Source organism: Seriola lalandi, unplaced genomic scaffold (assembly GCF_002814215.2).
Source record: "Seriola lalandi dorsalis isolate HSWRI2012SDOR001 ecotype SW California unplaced genomic scaffold, Sedor1 jcf7180002054795, whole genome shotgun sequence".
NCBI lineage: Eukaryota > Metazoa > Chordata > Actinopteri > Carangiformes > Carangidae > Seriola > Seriola lalandi.
The window spans coordinates 5,089,543-5,110,301 of NW_019525348.1; the positions used below are offsets into that span (position 1 = coordinate 5,089,543).

Here is a 20,759-nt window from a genome sequence, read left to right on the forward strand (position 1 = left end):
CACCCGGCGATGGATGCTTCATTCATAGAGGTGTTGGGGTTTCACAATGGTGACGTCATCAGGTAGCAGGCTCCAGCGGCATCTAGCGACAGAAACAAACTGCAGCTGCAGCATTAAAGGCTGCTCAGTCTTTGAGCAGTGATAAAACTTTATTTTGATAAAGACAAATAGTTTATCATCCTTTTCCTGAGCGCTCCTCTTTTTAATTTCTCATCATTGATATAAAAGAAAAAATAAAAAGCAAAGTTTAAATTACATAGCATAACTAACTAGCCTTTATTGACTTTCAGAGAAGCCCAGGGCAAAAATCTAGTTTTAATATCTTTATTGTTTTAGTTTGTATTGGGATCCTTAGCGCATAAATAACAGATAAATAAAGTTGTGATTGATTAAATTATCACAATCAAACCTGGAGCCTGACAGTCTAGTATGGGAGTACTGGTTGGTTTCTGAGTGTGAGGTTAAATAATGAAGTATAGTATGTGTAGTGTATCTGTGTGTCTGCTACAGGTATGTGAAAATACATTGAGGGAAGGATGTGGGGATTATCAATTTTGGCCCATATGTAAACTTTTGACTTGAGATAAATATGAGCCTCCATGGGAGCAGATCATACCTGACTTGATGAATTATTTTAGCATAAAAACACTTTCATGACTTTTATATCTGCAGACCTCTTCCAGTTCATTGTAAAGTGGGAGAGTCATTACCTTTTTCATTTCTATTAAGCCAAAGATCTTTTCACAGCAGACCATTTGACTTGTCATAGTAGGAAAAGCCCAGATGTTACTAATGTCATTAACAAAGGCTGTGTTGCATTGAAGTGCTCCCGTATATAAGGAGAACGTAACAGTGAGCCATGATTCATTTTATTATTTGCACATCAAAATGTCTTCTGTGAAAAAGGCCTATCAAGTCTGTTGTCATGATCCTCTGCAGCTTTTTTTGTTTTTATATTGCAAGTAGAAGCAGTGACAACTAACCTGGAGCAGTAATTACACTAAGATAGACTACACGAAGTCAGCTCTTGCAGGTGGTGAGAGAAAGGGCCTTTGTGCCAGAACAACATGGGCAGCACAGGAAATCATGTCACACTAGATGTTAGTAGAATCAGCATGTGTGAAATCCCTGATTTTTTCCCAGCAAACTATACCACATGTCCAAAGTTATTCCAAAACTTTTTGATAATGCTTTAGATTACACACTAAGATGTACAATGCAATTACTGCAGAGTTACGGTGTAATCTTTTGTAATGTTTTGTACTGAACAAGATGAAGTTATTGATTAAGGGGGTAACAATAAGGGGAAGTGGATATTACAACAAACTACTAGCTACTTATTCTATTATTCAAGGCTAGAGAATGACCATAACATAAATTACCACATTGGCCTACTTTTGGTATTGTCTTCAAAAATCTAGTATCAGCCAGACTTTAAAATATGGTCAATGACTTCATTAAATGTATTCATGCACTCAGCGTCCTTTACTTTCTGTTTATGGAGATCATGCTGTGCTGACTGTGCTGTAACTGAACCCTAACGGTTGTTTTACAGGTTTTCACAACTCATATCAACCGTGAGGTTTCTGTCTTTAAACCTTTTCCACAGTTGTTGGCCTGAATTTGGATGTTATGTCATAATAAACTACCTTTTAGTTGCAGGTTTTTCTCAACTTACTGTTCAAACATTGTGCTTCACATGATATTCAGTGATGTGATGGCAGTTTCACTTCTCATTTTCATTCCAGTCTTAGAGATGGTTTACTTAGCTCTGAAAAATGTAACTGGTATAACAATGATTATATTAGCAACTGAATACCACATTTTGAATTTGAATTACTACTGAATACTTAGTGTTGAAGTTTAAATACTGTTTATATGTGATTTTGATAACCCTCTCTCTAAATTCATGTTGTCTGAATTTCAAGTTCTGCAATTTGAAAAAAACTTGACTTTGAGTCTATATCTATTTTGAGTTCTCAAGTTCAAATAGAAACTCCACGTGCCTAATATTGTGTTAAAAGCTATCCAGCCTTGATCACTGACTGAGACGGATCTGTCTGACACAATGAGCTTCCAAATTTGAGTGTGTTGTCCTCACCTGATTGAAATAAAACAGCCCCTCATGATTTTAAGATCATGATTTTACTGTGTTTTTCAAGGACGTTCTGAGGCTTGTTAAATTTTATTAGTTGGCTGGGATGGCATGTTGTGTAAGTCCTCCTGTGCTTGGCCATGCTTTATCCAAACATACAGTAAACACCACACTGTGGACTTGGACATTTTTTACAGTTTTTAACAAATTGGTAGACATTAGGTATTGCATTAGATTACAGCCTGCAATGTACAGCATAAATACTGTGGAGTTACAGTGTAATCTTTTGTACTGTATTTTTGTAACAGTGTACCAGCCCACTGAGGAACAAGATGTGAAATTATGGAATAACGGGGTAACATTTCAGGGTATTACAAAGAACTTACACTGTAGTTACTCATGGGTACATATTCTTTTATTAAAGGGTAGCCTACAGTATAACTCACTGAGCAATAATCTGGATTTTTGGGAGGAATTTAGAGAGAATTTGTACTGTAGTCATCATTTTAACTATACCTTTTCTATTATTGCAGGGTACAGTATGGCCATAACATACATTACCACATACTTGAATTACTTTGGTCACGCTTCAGATTGCAGCCTACATACCTGGTAACTAAAAGGGGCAACTGCCACTGCATATATGCTGTAACTACAGCTATATCTTGATGTACGTACAACAGGTTTACCATTCCAACAATTCTAACGAGGCAATGTATGTTTGGAGTAGTGCAAAGACCATTATGCATGAAAAATACATACAGAAAGAAAGAAAGAAAGAAAAAATAAACAAAGCTAAATTAAATAAATAAGAAATCTTTTTTTAACTATTACATAAGGCTCAAGTTTTCACAGCTTTAGAGTTTGTGCAGTATTTTGTCCAGTTACAATTCAAGTATAACATGAAAACAGTGGTTGGGTCTGGAATTTTGCTAATAAAGAAATAAGATCAATAACATATATTTTCTTGACTGACAGTTCAATAAATATGTGTATAAGTGTACAAGTGATAATAAGTGAGTTAAATATCTGTTTTTGTATTTAAAAAAGATTAAGGTCATGCCACCAAAGGTACACTCTCAAAAAATGAGTTGTTTAAACGAAAGGTCAACATTTAGCCTGTATTTTACAAAAAACTTATTCAACCTAACTTGTTAACACCTTCAGAAACACATCTCACACATTATTTGAAACAAACAAAGAAATTCTGGGTGAAAGACTCTTGATGTTCGATACTAAATGATCACATCAGACAGCACGGCAGAGGCAGAGTCACATGTCTTATTGAGTCTTGCTCAGTAGTCAGCTGACAGCGAGACATCATAAAGGCATCAACAAGCCCCACCGTCTGCATTGCAGTGCTCGCCACTCTACTGTGTACTTCACCCACCAGAGAAACAGACGAGCCGGAGCAGGAAAACAGCGCAGTCATGCTGCTTTTAACTCTGCTTTTCGTATCATCAGGTAATGTCAGCACGCTAATAAGAAATGAATAGTGTTTTGTACATGGTCGGTGATTTTGTTCAGACAGTTGTCGGTTCACAATGAAAGGTCTGAGGTTGTGTAACGAAGTGCGTTTCAGCATCAAAAGGCGGAAACGTCTCAAGTAGCGTTAGCTTGGCTAAACAGTGGCAAATTAGCTAATGTTAACTTTATCTTGTGCTACATATGATTTTTTATAAACATCAAGTGTCTGTTTGTTCTTTTCAGATTAATCCGCTACACACGTAAAATATGTAAAGAAGTCGTGTTAAGTGAATCTCGACTGTTTGCCTTTGAGGTTGAAACGTTGTTGTTGGCCCACTGGCGTCAGTTAGTAGCTGCTCGGCTAACGGCAGGCTAACGTAGCTAGCCTTGGGTCAGTTGATTGGATAGCTAAACACCAATACAGCATTAGCCTTAGCTCAGTGTTTGTTTTTGTAGACATGTTGGGACATTACAACGAAGCTAGTTACCCGATCAGCTAGCTAACTGACACTTTATATTCGTGGTGTTTTATGTCGGTATAGGTTAATGTTTCTCAATAAAACAGAAACTCAGTCGGCGCTGATCCGCCCTACTTGCTGGGGACAGATAATGGACTGTATGTGGTCCTTTGTTGAACCCTGGTTCTACGAGGAAGTTTAGATAAATCCTCTTAACCAGCAACTTTCATTTCAGCTTTTTTTAGTATAATGTCAGTTACTTAAGAAGTTTTGTTTTCGGATTTTCTTGTTCCTCTTGGTTGTTTTCTGTTATGCTATGACACCTGTACTTGTCTTCATGTGCCCCTTTAGTCAGTAATAACCTTGGAAGCTTATCTTTATGTGCTGGCAAATCTGGGTCAGTGAAATAAACATTTGAATTATTGCTGCAATGTTGTGCATAAACACCTTGGTTATTTGGCTTGGTTTTGAGGCATTTGGAATATGGATTTGAAATGACTGCCATTTGCTTACTTCTTATCAGAGTAGAAACTGTTTCTTGCAGCCCACTGGCAATATTGGTTCCTTCAAGTCATAGTGCTTTGTGTGTTCAGTGCTTATCTTAAATTTGACTTGTGGTTCAAAAATTGATTTTATATAATGCTGTCTTTGCACTTCCACATTTTTGCATGTGTTCGCTGCAGACATTCCTTGGTGGTCCATGTCATAAACTTTAGGGCTCAATCATATTGTTCAACAAGTGGTACGCATACTTTCTAATCTAATCTTTGGTTGTTGGGTCAAATTGATGTGTAGCCTGGTTCACTGAAACCGTTTCACAGATCACTTGCTGCTGTTGAACAATACAGTCTGAATCCTGTGTAAAAACCTTTTGCACTTTGCTGTGTCTGTGTCATGTGATGGTGACTAACTCACATTATGATGAGTTTGTTTCAGAGTCATGGTCACAGAATGTGAGTCAAAAATGTGCCACAGGCTTTTTTTTTTCTTTTTTTTTTTTTTGCTGACCTCATAAAACTTAGACTCTTGACCTGCGACCTGTTTATCTGCTGTAGGTGATGACATAAAGACAACAGAAATATAGAGCACGCATTTTCTCCTGCTCTTAACTGTAAATGGTTTACTGCAGTGTTGAGGTTGAATTCAAAGATGTCTCCCTCATTGGTACAGACTGTCTGCCAGAGAACAGCTTGTTATTTTCTTTGACTGCTCATGTGACTCAAGTGGAGGGCGGGAGTACGCTGCCTGTAACTCCACTGTAGCTCCACTGTTTTGAATGCTGAGTGAGAGGGGTTTTTTTACAGTGGAGGGTGATTGAAGGTTTGTCAGTGCAGCCTCACCTGCTGTGCCAATTCTTGGCCATTATCACCACAGGCTGCTCACTCACAGCACTGGCATACTGATCAGATTATATTCTAAGAACACTTGTGTTTAGACATCTAAAAAGCATTTTAGTCATATTTCCAAATATTGTTTCTCTGACATGGAGATGATACTATTTTCCTCCTTTCTTTTTTTTTTTTAGCAGGGTTTAGAAAATAGTAGAGAAAACAGGAAACCAGGAACAGTATTGTGAAGTATTAGGTACTTCCCCTTGTCACTTTTTCACTTCAGTAAATGTGTTTTGCATTTGCCTAAAATATATTTTTATTATATGCATAACCACTAATAAGTAACTTCTGCAACTGTCATGGACATGTAAATGTAAATAATAAATTCCCCTTATGGCACATCTTCTTGGTCTGTTGCTTTCTGACTGGTGGTCTCAGTCTAGCTTGTGGTGGGAAATTATGTCAGATTTAAAAGCGTATGTTAATGCGACTTAGCAATTTGAACTAAAAGGATTTAGTGAGTTTTTCCTTGATGGCAGTTATAAAACAGTTAAGCAGGCTGTTTACCCACAGTGCTCAGTGTTTGAGGGAGTTCTAGCTTCATCGAGCAAGCACACTGATTTTTGTCGGCTCACCTAACAGGACTTAATTGCATTTGATTGGTTAAGGGAGGCTGGACCAAACTGATAGGGCAGATGATTGAATCTGTCTTTTAACTAACAGGTGACTGAGCAAGTGCGCTTCTTTACTGAAAGGCCAAAATAAATCATTTCTGAACTGGAAATGGCTGCAGTTCTGAAAAAGACTTTAGCTATGCTGAGTCAGTTTCACTATATTTGGGATCTTCCCTGCTAAATTCAAGTATTTCATCTTTATCAGACTTGGTAGCTTCCAAGGTATTAAGTTCAGTTTAAATATAACACACAACACTGCTTGTTGCAGTCTTTCTCTACAGCTATTTTTTTTTTTTTTTTATATAAAAACCAATCAGCCAAGCAGGAGCATTGTCTGTAATGTTTTCAGGAAGTTTGAACTTTGCTGATTTAAAAAAAAAAAGAAAAAAAAAAAAGATACACACTCAGACATATTGACAAAAGATAAGGTAAAAGATAATTTCTACTTTTAGCTAAACTAAACTTCAATTCAGTAAGAGGATGTTGCTTGCTTCACGTCTATGATCATGTACAAGCTGGATGACTTGTTAAAATGTGTGTCTAGTCTATTGTAGACCGATTTGAGAGTGAGTTCAACCAAAACCTGATAGTTGCAGTACCCCTTAAAGGAGGAAACTGACATTTTCAGTCAGGAAATGGGAGACCATTTCTACTTGTGCCTTTTTTCCTCATTAAGCAGGGATAACATATTGAGGAATATGGCTTTGCCATGCGTCTGCTTTCTGATTTCTATAGTAAAAATTTGACTGTTGTCTACTTCGCAGCTGTAGCAACCCCACTGCTGGGCACTGAGCAGTGTGCTCGTGGCCCCCCCTACTGGTGTAAGAATGTAAAGACGGCGTCTCTGTGTGGAGCTGTGACTCACTGTCAGCAGAATGTGTGGAACAAGCCCCAGATGGTGAGACAGCTTTTTTTCTTTTTCTTTTTATATATATATGAAAGTGACAAGTTCCATTCATATACTTTTTCTTTTATTTATTCTGTACACTTGAGACAAATGCATTTTTATTTGACACATCCATATATTTGGTTTCAGAAAACAGTGCCATGTGATTTATGTAAAGAGGTGTTGATGGTGGTGGAGCAGGTTCTGAAGGACAATGCCACTGAGGTAAGATTTTTAAAACAATTCCTGTGAGATAAGCAAATTAGTTGCATGTGACTAATCCATTTGAAAGACTTATATCTGGTTATTTCCGTGACTGCAGGGTGAGGTTCTTGGGTACCTGGAGAAGGCCTGCCAGCTCATCCCTGATCAAAGTTTGACAGCAGAGTGCAAGGAGATGGTGGATGAATACTACCCCATCCTCATGGGAATCATTACTGGAGAACTGGTGAGCACTGTTAAAAAGGAAAAGATGGGCTAAGGCTCGCATGAACAGTTTAACTACAGATTCAGTGGTGAAAGGTCCAGAGACATAACAGTTAGCTGAAATAACATTAGTCTAGGGCCACCACAAATTAGCCTTTTCAATTTAACCATTACCAGGCAATCAAGATCTGCATTTAGAACCATATTGGAGTTTTCAGATGTAAACAAAGATCTTATTAAAGCTTATTTGAGTTTGGTTTGTCTGTCAGTTTATTATTCAGCTTCATCTAAGACTCTTAAAATGGTCCATCTGCCCCTGTGTGTCGGAAAAGAGAAAACAGAAGCGTCTGTGAGCAAAGTGCAGGAAGCTAAATAAGAGCCATTGATGAGGAAGTGAGTCCCAGTCTAAATGGGAACAGAGTAGTCATTGTGTAACACTAAACCTCGTGACTGGGAGAGCGTTTGGTGTAGGTTTCTTTGTTTCAACTCTCACCTGCTACAGCAACTGTGAGAACAAAAGAGACGGTTCTTTACAGGTCATATACCAACAAAACATGACTTTTTCTAGTTATCAGCTGCAGGTTGAGTGTCTGTTTAAACTCATTTGATTGTGCAGCTATACAGATAGGATTAGATAGTTATTTGTTATATATCTCCTGCTGCTTACAGCTAACATACACCGTTTTAAAGCTTTTAAATGAAGCACTTCACTATGATGTGAAATGTGCTGGTTTTTGAAGTAACTTTTGAAGTTTGTTTTGTTTTGTTTTGTTTTGTTTTGTTTTGTTTTTTTAAGGAGGATCCCAGCGTGGTGTGTGGTGCCATGGGGCTGTGTACGTCTCAGCAGGTCGCCCTGGCTCAGGCGGAGGCCAAGGAGCAGCTCATGTCCAATGAAATCCCTCAGGTCGACCTTTCCCAGCAAGTGGCTCCTTTCCTCCTCAATGTGCCCGAGCTCCTCTATCCTCAGAGTCCCAAGCAGGAGGCCCCCAAAGAGGAGACTCCAAAGCAGGTGCTCTGTTTAACATGCACAGCATTATCTTCTCCTCAGGTTGTTGAGTATTGTCTTCATTTTTCCCTGAATCTTACTTTCCCTGTAGGAAGGTGATGAGGTGTGCCAGGACTGCATCAAGTTCCTCACTGATGCTCAAGCCGAAGCCAAAGCCAACGCCTCATTTATTGATTCTCTCATTGAGAATATTGAGAACCAGTGTGACCTGCTAGGGCCAGGCTTGGCTTCAATGGTGAGACTCCCACAAGTGGAGGAGTTTTTATTCTAAATACATATTGTTCTTTTCTGAAATAGTTGAATATGAAATGCATTTTTTTTTCCCCTCATTGCAGTGCAAGCAGTATGTGGGCCAGTATGGTACCCTCGTTGTTGAGCAACTCATGTCCATGGTGAATATTCTAACTTTTCCCCTTCATGTGCTTCTCTTAAGTTTCTGTGTTTTGCATACATAAGCCATATTATAACATGAATCGCCATTATATTCTAATATTCAATGATGACTGTGATAATTTGTAAGTTCTGGTGGTGCTAAGCCCATACCCGGCACCCACTGGCATGCTGACTGAATTTATTCATATCCTTGAATCGCTTACTTTCTTTTTATTTTCTTAATTTCTGTTGTCTTGTTCATCTGTGTTTCTTCTTTACTTTCTCCCCTCCATTCATGTTGTCTTGCTCTGTTTTCCCCCCGCTCTGGGTTTTGTGTGCTGCTCCCCAGGAACAGGTAGGTCTCTCTGTGTTCAGCCTGTAGCCTTTTAACCCGTAGCTCCTGCTTTTTGTGCCGTCTACTCCACTAGAGCTACTCACCTGACACTGTAGAGACACATGTTAAATTATGATCTAATTATGAGTGAGACTACTTCACGTAACTCCAACACTAAGCTTGTTTGGTTAATGACTTTACACTTAAGTGGCTGTTGGGACTCTGCAGCAAAGGGCCACATTAAGATCCTTTGCTGTTTCTTCACATCAAATGAGCATACAGTGCTGGCATATTTAAAGTATGCCTGGATGTTGTGATGTGTGCTTGGATCTTGTGACTTAGTGCATGAACAAGGCAACTGAAAAATGCACTGGTCTCCAATAACATTGATGTGGCTAACCCCCTCCAAAAAGCACAATCTTTATTGATCTCTACATGGATGGTTTTTGTTCTTAAACACAAAGTTCAGAGCTGCAGATGTAAAAAGAAACTGCCAGTACGTGTGTGTGTGGTGGTGTTCTGTGTTTGGCACTGGTAAAAGAAAACTGCAGTAGATGGGTTTTCTGGGGGGGGGGGGGTTTAACAGAAACTTGCATGGGTGGTCATGCTGTGGAATGGTATGCTGATTAGAAACACATGGTTTATGCTAACAGCATGCAGTGTGGCAGGTTTATTGTCAACATTAAGCTTTGTATCCTAAAGTACATGTTTCTATCCTCAGCAACCCAAGGATATCTGTGTCCACGCTGGCTTCTGTGCTGCTGCTATGAAGAAGTCCATTCCCATGATGATGCTGCAGGCTGCCAAGACTGTGCCCGCTGCCAAGACTGTGGCCGCTGCCAAGGCCGTACCTGCTCTCAAGCTTTTCCCTGCCACCAAGATGGAGTCTGCTAAGGTAAGTCGTGGTGGCAGTGACTACTTTGCATTTGATATTGATACAAGATAAAAAATCTGTTCTGCACACGCACGTGAGACATTTCCTCATTGTGTTCCAGCCCATGGTGCGTGTCCGTGATTCCCCAACATGTGCCATCTGTGAGTTTGTGATGAAGCAGCTGGAGAGTATGTTGGAGGATCAGACAACAGAGGTGGGATGTGTGCTACTAGATGTATCCACTCTTGCCATAAAAATAAGCTCTACAAAACTGCTGCCAACGTACTCTTGGTCTAGTTAGTTACACTCAGCACTGGTGTCAAACTCATCCGTCTCTGTCTCAGGAGGAGGTGATTCAAGCTGTGGAGAAGGTGTGCACATTTCTGCCTTCCAGTCTGACTGCCCAGTGTAAGGACCTGATAGAGACCTATGGCCAAGCCATCATTGAGCTGCTGGTGCAGCAGGCTGACCCCAAGACTGTCTGCACAGTACTGGCACTCTGCAATGATGCCAGCCGCGCATATGTCCGTAAGTCCTCACTCTTTAAGACACACACTGAATACAAATGTTAGTTTTGCTTAGAGCAGAGATGTTGAATGTTGATGTCTTATCATGCATTTCCACATATCAGTCATGACACTGATTTCTGTTCTAATTCTTTTCAGCTGCACTCGATCAGGCTCGCTTCAAGGCCGGTGGCTACTGCGACGTGTGCAAGATGGCAGTTACTTACATCGACAGGATTCTGGAGAAGAACGCTACCGAGGCACAGATTGAGGAGGCTGTGAGGAAAGCATGCAGCTTCCTTCCTGACTCTCTCCAGACTGAGGTGAGTCATTTCATCTTCTTAGTTTGTAACTTTTACCCATCTTCATGTGACAGCCTTACATTAACCCCTGTGTGTCTGTCAATAGTGTGACCAGATGATTCAACAGTATGAGCCAATGCTTGTCCAGCTGCTGCTCCAGATGCTGGACCCAGACTTTGTGTGCATGGTAAAGAATAAACTTTATTAATTCATAACAAAAATAACTGAAAAGTTCATTCTTGTCTTTACAGTTGATGGGTTTTTTTTCCATGAATAGTTGGGAATGGGTATTAAGTGGGATATTTAGCTTGCACCTGCAGTTCAGTTTAGTATTTGAGCTTTGTTTGTTTGTTTGTGTGTGTGTGTAACAGAAAGTGGGAGCCTGTCCTGAAGCTGTGCGCAGGCTGCTGGGAACAGAGCAGTGCAGCTGGGGACCTGCATTCTGGTGCAAGAACATGGAGACAGCAACTCGATGCAATGTGAGTAATTAAGTGCCATTTTGAATGTGTCTCCAGAGTGGAACTCTTAGTTCATATTCACAGAACAGGCTCTATCTTTTAAAGCTACGAATCTTCAGTGAAAAGTCATCATTGATAAACTGCAATGTCTGATGCTGCCTAATAGATGATTCCCCTTTAACTGTAACTGATGATGTAAACTGTTTTTTAACATGCTTTGACAGCCTGTCTAACCACTTGTTTGTCTTTTAGGCTGTGGCTCACTGCAAACGCCATGTGTGGGTATAGAGGAAGACCAGCACAAACTGACCTGTAGGGAATTAAAAGAACTACATAGTGCTGCTTCCCACTTTTAATTGTTGTCCTGTTTTCCTTTTTTTTAGTAGACTTAAATGACTGCAATTTATGTTTAAATTAACTTTGATATTTTCATTGAAGTCATGGTGGAAAGGGACTGGACTTTTTTTTTGTTTTGTTTTTTTCTTGGGTGGGAGGGGGGGCAGGGAAGGAGTGATTACGTGTATAGTGGCCTGCAACTCAGCCTGTTGCTGCTTCACTGAGCAGAAGTCACAAAGCTTCACTGTTGGGCTTTACAGATTTGCATCATTTGGGTTGTTTCCCAATATTGCTAGCAGGGTGTGGTGTGTGTGTGTAACAACACAAATTCAAGATTCACATGTGGTATAATGCTGACACAGTGTCAGATAGCTGCTGTCCTGAAAAGAGACACAGCTCAGTGTGTTAAGAATGACTGGCATTGCTTTTATCAGTATGTCTGATCCTTTAAACAAATTTCTATTTTGTAGACAGAAAGCTTGTTTTGTTTCAAGGAGCTGATATGGAGGTAATTGGTCTGCGAGTGTACCTCCCACTCACCTCCCATTGTTTGCACTCTTCCTACTGTTTGTACATCACTGTTTCTAACATTTAAAAAGCATTCAATTGTCTGCTTCAACATGTGAGCCAACTGTCAGTTGATCTGTAAATTTTTAACAATTAAAGTGATCCCAATCCACTGTTTATTTTTTTTTTTCCATTTGCTGTAAACTGAATTAAGCTTAGTATTCTTCCCAGGAAAATGACTGACTATAACAGGTAGGCCATTTCTTCAAACCAGGAGTCATATGTGCAGTCATATCCAGATCATTTAAACAAGAACTCTAGTCAATACACTTAAATTTTGAAAAGAATACTGGTTTTTGGTTCATAAACTGTTACAGCTGATCATTTTCCTTATGACAGCCTGCAACAGGTCTCTAGATCAATTTCTCCAAGGAGACATTTGCTTTCCTCCATTTCACAGGTTAAAAGTACTTGGTTATTCTAAGTTAAAAATACACTATTTGGAACTTGCAGCTCAAGTGAACTTTTAAAATGATGACTGAAATCCATAAGTTGTTATGGGAAATGATCACACTTTATAAACTGAACGAATTCATTGATAACGCTTACAAATGTAAATTACAACCTGTTTATTGACAATTTGCCAGATTCTTCTAACCATATCCCTCAGTAAGATGTGGAGCTTCTTTGCAATCTGCATATTTCATTCAAGTTGAACCAAAATAAAATTTAACACCCTCTGCATATCAGCTTGTATACCCCAAGTTTTCCCCTCTTGAAATAAATTTGTGTAATATGAAATGATTAAAATAAAGCTTTGTCTAATGAATTGTCCCTTATGGATTGCACTGATTGCAAATGTTGCTCAAAGCCACTGAATCACTTCCACCTTTCAAATATGTAGAGACTAAGCTCTGGTGGACACAGCTCTAAGACTCATCACAATCATGAGCCACATCAGTGTAAACATAATACATATTCACGTGAGGTATGAAGCCTTTTGGTCAAGAGTGGCAATGAGCTTATCAGGACTTTCGCTCATACCAGAAAAACTGTCTTTCCTGATGCACTTTGCATCACAGTGCTTTGAGGTTCTGATATTCATCAGCAGCAGGTGCACTGACTCTGTCCAGCTCCACTATGCCACTGTACATGACTAGGTTATTACCTAACAGCCTGATCAGATACAGTGCACAATAAGCACAGAGAATGCAGATCCAACAGCCAGTCCCAGAGTGAGGAAGAAGGACATGACTACTCCTGTGGCCTCTGCCAGCTCCCGAGGTACCACCTTTGGACCATAGATCATTGGTAGAGTGCCTAGGTAGCCATTAGAGAGGCCTAGCAGGCAGTTAAAGACCACAGGGTATACATCATGTGTGAATAGCACTGAGTGGAGGTGGTCTCTCGGCTGGTAGTTAGAGAACATAAAAAGTGGGACCATGATGGAGCGACACAGCACCAGTGCCGGCAGGACTCGGCTGGTGGGGCCCGGGACCTGCAGCCAAGCTGTGGCCTGCCTGCCACAGAAGTCTGCTACATTGTACAGGAGGAAACTGGTGAGGGGCACAAAGTAAGTGGTTGTCCAGGGGCTGACACTGTCTTTGTGGACAGATTGGATCCCTGAGGATACTGCGGGGAACACCATGATAGAGATGCAGAAGACATAGAATACACTCAGACCGAGCACCCACGTCTTCCTGAGGATGGGCTGGAGTGGTGGGACAGAGACTCTGCTCGCTGTGCCTGTAGCGTCTCCACCTTCGCTCATCACTGCAGCACTGGTGCATGTTGCTGCCAGCATGTAGTGTCTAAAGAAGAGAAGCACAACGCAGCATGTTTTAGAACAGCTGGTACATCTACTATCTAAGAAATATATAGGTTTTTATGAATTTTTATTTGAAGTCTGAACTGCATTAATATACATACTGCAGCTTTGATTGCTCTCGGTGTAATGATCAAATTGTCTTATTTTGTAACATATCTCCACTTTAACAAGATGTATTGAACCTGTCCCCTAAACATTAGTTTTATCATTAGACTGTCATGATGCATTCTTTAGGGGCAGGTAAAGCCCAAAAATGATTCTAATGTTATTAGTCGAATTTGTTAAATGCATTGAAAGGGATAAAATAATGATTTGATTATTTATGTGGATTGACCTAAATCAAAAAATAACAGCCTATTTAAAATGCTCATGCAAAATAACTGGAGCAAGTATGTGTGGGATTTCAACATTTCTTGCATTGGCACCATCTGGTGGTAGCATGCAGAATGACACTGTGGCAGATAATGCTCACTACTTAACTACAGTCTCTGTCATTTTATCATCCAGATTCAGATGAAAGAACAGTGACAGTGTTATCATCACATTTATCCGTAGGTTAAGATACAAGTTTGTTGGCTAGTGTATGTATCTATATTGGAATCAGAACATCTTTGTCGGCCTCTGACCTTGAATATGCCAGCTTGGGCAGCAGCAGGTACGTGATGATGCAGAGCAGAATGAAGACGTCGGCTGTCAGGAAATAAGCCAGAGCGCTGTTTGTCACATCCTTCGCGACTGCCAGGTCTAGTACTGATGCCACTGCACTCAGCGTGCCTCCCATAGCCTGGCCTGAGACAAAAAAAGGGCTTATTGTGCAGTCTGTTAAGAAGAGACCTTTGAACTGCCAAATGTCCCACCTTAATTACAATTTGTTAAATATAACTATAAATCCTTTTTTTTTTTTGCTTTTATTAGAGAGTGCAGCAGAGAGTTGACAGGAAATGAGGGTGAGAGGATAATGACGTGCAACAAAGGTCCCCCAGAGGTGACCCCAATGAATGCTATGATTATGGTCAGCGTCCCACATTCCTCGCCCTTCACGATGCCTCATATGCTCAACCAATTTATGTACCAGTTCATTTCTGTTCTGCACTGGACAAGAGGCCTCATTATAACCAGTTATGTTAATAAAGTCAATAATTAAACCCATTAATTAATTGGAAGTATCCATGTCACTATATTGGTCTTACATAATACAAATATAGTAAATAATATTTAAGTTTAAGGCATTAGAGATCTAAAGTATTTTTAGCAACATAAGTGTTTATTCATTAATGTGCTAATCGATGCAACAAAGTGCTCCAAAATGAGGTCCAAAGACAGGATCATTTGTTCTATAGTGGGAGTGCTTCATGTAAGTATACCATTTCTCAAGCGTATCCTATCTTGTATTGTTGTTGTGTTCACCAGTGCTAAATAGTACATACTCTGGATATCAAAGTTTACATGTTAAGGAAATCGTGTAAACGAGAGACCTTCCTGATGTGAATGACGTCAGTACCTGATAATAGGGCCTGAGAGATCCTCATGGGGAAATGCCCACTGATCCCGAACACACTGCCAGAGAAGAGGTTGGAGGCTCCACTGACGACAGCCACGCTGGCCAACGTGCCGATGAAGAACTCCACACTGCAGTCTGACACGTCCACCTTCACCATCACTGTGGTCACCACAAACACCAGCAGGATCACAAAGAGAGACAACAGGATCCGGACGTTCGAAGACAATCTACCAACATGGAGCACAGACAGATTTACTGGGATTAGGCAGTTTTATTAACGAGGATCTGATCAACATAAACAGAAAAAAATGCAGATATTTATGCTGTGCTGTTGGAGCAAGTCAGAAACTGTACAGTCTGTGTACAACATAAATATGCAAACAACACTGACTGTACACAAATGTGAGACAGCAAGCTATTAGTTACACACATGTCTTCTGCTGCACAGCTGTGACAAAACAGCCCCTTTTTCCCCCCTTATCTCAAACCAGAACAGACTGATCCTAGTCCAGGGAGAATGTAAAGACACACACAGCATTCAAAATCCTGTGGTAAATTACATTACTGTAATCTGTTAGCCCTTACACAGGACAAATGTCCCACTGTAACTTCCAAACACTGACAGATATATCAACACAGAACATGTGAAACTGCGATAAATGTACTTTACACTGTCTATCGTGGTGAACACAGAGACTAAGGAAGGAAAAAGTCAGTGAAAGAGCATGCTGTTGCTGTGTCTGTGTCTCTGTGTGTGTGTGTGTGTGTGTGTGTGTGTGTGTGGGGTCTTAACCTGTTCACTAGGACGTAGTTGAGTATCAGACACAGCACAGAGGGCACCGTGGAGGCAATGGCCAGATAACTTTCAAAGTAGTCCTGTGAATATAAAAAAAAGTATTTGCTTGAATGTAAGTGAGAGCAGGCACTCATGCAACCACACAGCTTCTCAAAGTAAGAGGAAGTGAAAGGAGAAATATAAAAATCTATCAAATTTTCTTCCTTATATATTTTTGCTTTGGTTTCTTAGTCAAGTCAAGCATTAATCTCAGAACAGTAGAAATCTACAGAGCTCACTGATCTAACAGCTGTTTAGATCTAAAATAACAAGCTTCTATTAATTGATTTGTGTTTTTGTTTTGTTTTGTTTATTTGTTTTACAAATAAAGGGCAATCTTGACTGAGATTCTTTTGAAAATACATTTTATGTGATTTGCTTAACCATTACAACGTGCTACATGTCATCATGATTTTTTTTATTTGTGCATCCCATCAGGAAATGAAAGCTTTAGTAGGTGGATTATACAGTGAAACAGATATAATAATAATATAATAATATATTATAATAATAATTTCGAGAACTAATGGTTCAACTTTGAATATATCTAAGACCATCGCTCTGTCTCTCTGAAGTTGAGTGATTCTTTCAGTGTACTACACAAATGTGACAGACATTTCTATAGTAACCATGACAGTTATGTCCACATTGATATGTGAAAGTAGTACATAACCCCACACAGTTTTATAGCAGAGTCTAAATTAACTACACTGTGTTTACCACCCTGAATATTTTCTCTTACCTTCTTTGACTTTAACTTTGCTGTCCTCAACAGGCCTTTGGCATTTCTAATTGTATAATTGTGTTACAATGGATTTCTGTCAGATGTGAAAGGACACTCAGTCCTCACATCTGTCACAGGATCACCAGTCCCACGAAAGGCATGCAGAACGGCATAAATGTGCATCTTCCCGTGTAACACACACAAACAATAATCATAGCATTGTATTAAGGGTCCCTCTCACTCACACTGAGATCTGATCGTTGATCCTCATTGCCGCTGTGATGAGTGTTGTTACTCAGTTTGTAGAGCCAGTAGTGTTTGGCTGTTATGAAGAAGTTCCAGGGCAGCAGGGAGCCGATGCCCATCAGAAAAAAGATGATGTACACCAAATTGTAAGAGTCCTCTGGACTGTGGCGTACAGCCAGAGGCACTGAGGAATGCTTGGGCAGGAGGGACGCAGAGGGACTCTCGTCCTCGTTCTCCTCATCCTCTGATGCATCGTGGTTGCCAAAAGCATTCGGAACATAGGAAGAGTTGACACTAGGCTGCACAGGCTCTGTGCCATCCATTTTAACAGACAGACAGGCTACTCACAAAGTAAAGATGAGAGAAAACAGGGAAGGTTGAGGGCGTAAAAGAACACTAAGACAGGAGGTGTTAAACAGAAAGCTGTGGAAGAGAATAAAAATTAGTTAAAAAAAAGACACAACAACACTATAATGTTATTACAATAAGTGGGGTTTGGCTGAGGCTTACGTTTACTTGTGCTAGTTCAGAAAGGAAAAAACAGAGTGTGTTTGTTCTGAAGCCATAGTCTGGAGAGATCTCTGTGCTGTAGTTGGTAGAGATCAGTCCAATCATCAAGATCCTGTGATGCTGCAAAGCAAGGAGTCAAATTTAACCCTGAGAATGATCACTAAATGCTGGGCATATTAACAGGTGTTATACAAATCTATCCCAAGACAAGTAAGATAATGCAAGACCTGTCAAGTTGAGCTCAAAACAATGATCATTACAAACTGGTACCTCAGTGGGGATCAGAAAGGTGCACAGCTAAACTATGACTCATCATCATTATGACTCAGATGGTGTGAACACATTGCCCTTTTCTCACTGTGCCTTCATCACTATTTGGCAGGAGTGTGTTGATGTGAACTGGCTGCTCTCCCAAAGAAGGAATCACTCCTTGCCTGAAGTAACTAGAGTCACGGCTCAGCCATTCCCACACACAGTGGGTTTCTTTTAAGTTAAATGCTCCATCAGATTAAACAACTCAGCATATTACCACATGTGTCTTCTGAGGACATGTGATTGTTTAATTCCTTATATTGACTTTCAGCACACACTACAGTTTTATCTCACATCTGCACGTGTTGTGCAAACTCCAATCTCACATGTCAAAAAGAAATAGTGAGTGGTGCATGAAACAGGAGCAAAGCTGCATAGTGAAGTGAAAACCATTGACATAAACAGGAAAACAAGTCTTCAATAGAAACACTTCCTTGAAGGCGGTCACTTTAACTAATTAAAAGAGATAAAAGGAAGACACACGTGACAGCTATAAACGCTGACCTTGCACCCTAAAGCATCTTGTGTGTCACTAATGAGGAACCAGTATTCACATGATGCTGACCCGAGAAAAAACAAAATTACACGAGCTGAAACTTCAGACTACACCAGATGTTTCATTCAAGGAAGTGTGTCACTGCAGACAGTTGGTTCTTTCCACTATTCACTGCAAAAATATTCTGCTCTTCAGGCGAAAAAAATACAGGTCAAGTTTTATTGTTTAATCTGGACACCGGTATATATATATGCAAGGACGTAAACTAGCTAACTAATCAGGAGCTAGCTAAGTGGGTATCCCAGCATTGAACGATGTATGCACAAACATAGCTACTCAACCCGCGGCCCACGAATAAAACATAAACGTACCTCACTGTGAGAGACTCCCTGGCTGTTGCTTCTGTCGTTTCTTCAGGAGTTACACTCACACACAAATCCATTTCACAGCAAACTTCTTTTTTGGTCAGCTGATAAACCGCATTCCCCTGCCTGTTGACTACGGGCAGCTACAACAATAACACATCCGGCACGAATCTTTCAAAATAAAACTGTTATCGACAGGTTATCTATACCAGACTGAATCAAGACGTATATTTCGCAGAATGGGGATGTAAATTTAACTTTTCCAATACTTCCTCTAACTCTCGATTCATTCAAAGTGTGTTCTGAACATTGAAATAAAATAAAAGTAAAACGCAACTCACGCTATTATTCTGATAGTCAGACCCGCATACCTGAAGTCCTGTTATTGTGGGAAATGATTTCTACTTGTTTTCCGGTACAGCTTTAAAAAAAAATAAAAATAAAAGCACGTATTCAGTAAAACCGAAATAGAGTAAAACCAAGTTCAACAAATGTCTAACAATTGCTACTAATTTGCAATACTTGAATGTTGTTTAAAAAATTGTTTTCGTAATTTACTAAATATTTTGAAAGGTACAGATGTAAATGACATAAAAAACAGAAAGTCAAACATAGTTTTTTTTTTTTTTTGGGGGGGGGGGAATTTTGAATACTGTTATAAACCCCTTGCTGTCATTGAGAAATCTGATATCTCTAAAGGTTGGTTCGTGAGATACAAATCCGAAGCAGATTTAGAGCAAAATGTAGAGCATTATGTTTTTGGAGATTAATTACAAATATTTCTGATAAATGTTCCGTGAATTATGAAAAACTAGGTTTAAAAAAACTCAGAAATGTCTGAGTAATTGCACTAAAATATTATTAACATTTACATTTCATTTACATGAACTCATTTGGCAGATGCTTTTATCCAAAGTGACTTGAATTAGCTACAACATTAAAGCTTCAGTGCAGTATAGGCAACCTTAGTCTATTAATAACATTTTCTTGCACAAGCTTACGAAATATACCATCATACAATTTGTAGCACTCATTAATAAAAATGAACCTAACCTTAAGATATCACCTGGAAATCATTACACCAGCAACAGACTGTCTGTGCTGTTGTGGATTTATCATTAGTACTTGATCATTAGTTAGATCATTACAACAGTTTTACTACACTCAACAGTAGTAACATAATTTATGTTTGTTAATAGGAAATGTATCAGTAAATTTCCATTGATATATTATTTTATATATCATTTTGGCACTAACAACACTCATGCTTCACGTTTAGTAATCTGATTAAAACCACAGTGAAATGTAGAAAGTGCTTATTCAGGGATGATTAATTAAATATAATATTCACTCACATTGCAAATATTCCCTGCTTAGTAAAAAAAAATGCCAGAATCAGTTTTGAATATATTGTACTATTGTGTACTGGCTTTTGAACACAGTACATGTTGAAAAGTGTGGAGTACTCATAACATCTGCCATTAGAGGGCACCAGGGGACAGTGTGTTCAGTCGTGTGTCAGTGCACCTCACTGGGATATACAAGCAATTACAGTACCTGTGTGGAGAAAAGAGACTAAAAGGCCTCTTCACTGTCAAACATGATGACACCAGGTGATTTTGTGTCTCTGACTGGAGTGACCACCTGCAGACTCTTAGCCCTGCGTGACACATGAGTGGACACCAGTGGACTAAACAAATCACTATCAAATGAATCACTGCTCAAATGTGGAGCCTATCCAACTCACAGCTCCTGAACTGCTGTTTCCCCCTGGCAACAACAGATCGAACTGTGCCAGTGCACAAATAATCTGAAATGTTTTTTTTCTTTCCACAATGAGCCTTGTACTTACAGTACAATATAAACCTAAGCACTGATTAGATTCCCATTTTCTCATTTTCTCTCTATGA

At 39.6% G+C, this 20,759-nt stretch overlaps 2 protein-coding genes across 2 annotated transcripts; one reads left to right on the forward strand and one right to left on the reverse strand.

Moving 5' to 3' along the window:
* Positions 1 to 3,401: 3,401 nt before the first annotated feature.
* Positions 3,402 to 12,205, forward strand: psap (prosaposin). Its single transcript, XM_023425750.2, has 14 exons — positions 3,402 to 3,559; positions 6,790 to 6,923; positions 7,062 to 7,136; positions 7,234 to 7,359; positions 8,134 to 8,346; positions 8,435 to 8,578; positions 8,679 to 8,735; positions 9,771 to 9,944; positions 10,045 to 10,137; positions 10,268 to 10,451; positions 10,589 to 10,752; positions 10,838 to 10,918; positions 11,103 to 11,210; positions 11,442 to 12,205. The coding sequence occupies exons 1-14, from the start codon at positions 3,526 to 3,528 to the stop codon at positions 11,475 to 11,477; spliced, it is 1,623 nt and encodes a 540-aa protein (XP_023281518.1). The 5' UTR covers positions 3,402 to 3,525; the 3' UTR covers positions 11,478 to 12,205.
* Positions 12,206 to 12,584: 379 nt separating this feature from the next.
* Positions 12,585 to 19,012, reverse strand: slc29a3 (solute carrier family 29 member 3). Its single transcript, XM_023425751.2, has 7 exons — positions 18,856 to 19,012; positions 17,677 to 17,796; positions 17,166 to 17,589; positions 16,155 to 16,237; positions 15,362 to 15,588; positions 14,487 to 14,649; positions 12,585 to 13,843 (listed from the first exon to the last, which is right to left on the reverse strand). Exons 3-7 carry the CDS (start codon positions 17,487 to 17,489, stop codon positions 13,213 to 13,215), a joined length of 1,428 nt encoding a protein of 475 aa, XP_023281519.1. The 5' UTR covers positions 17,490 to 17,589; positions 17,677 to 17,796; positions 18,856 to 19,012; the 3' UTR covers positions 12,585 to 13,212.
* Between the last annotated feature and the right edge of the window lie 1,747 nt (positions 19,013 to 20,759).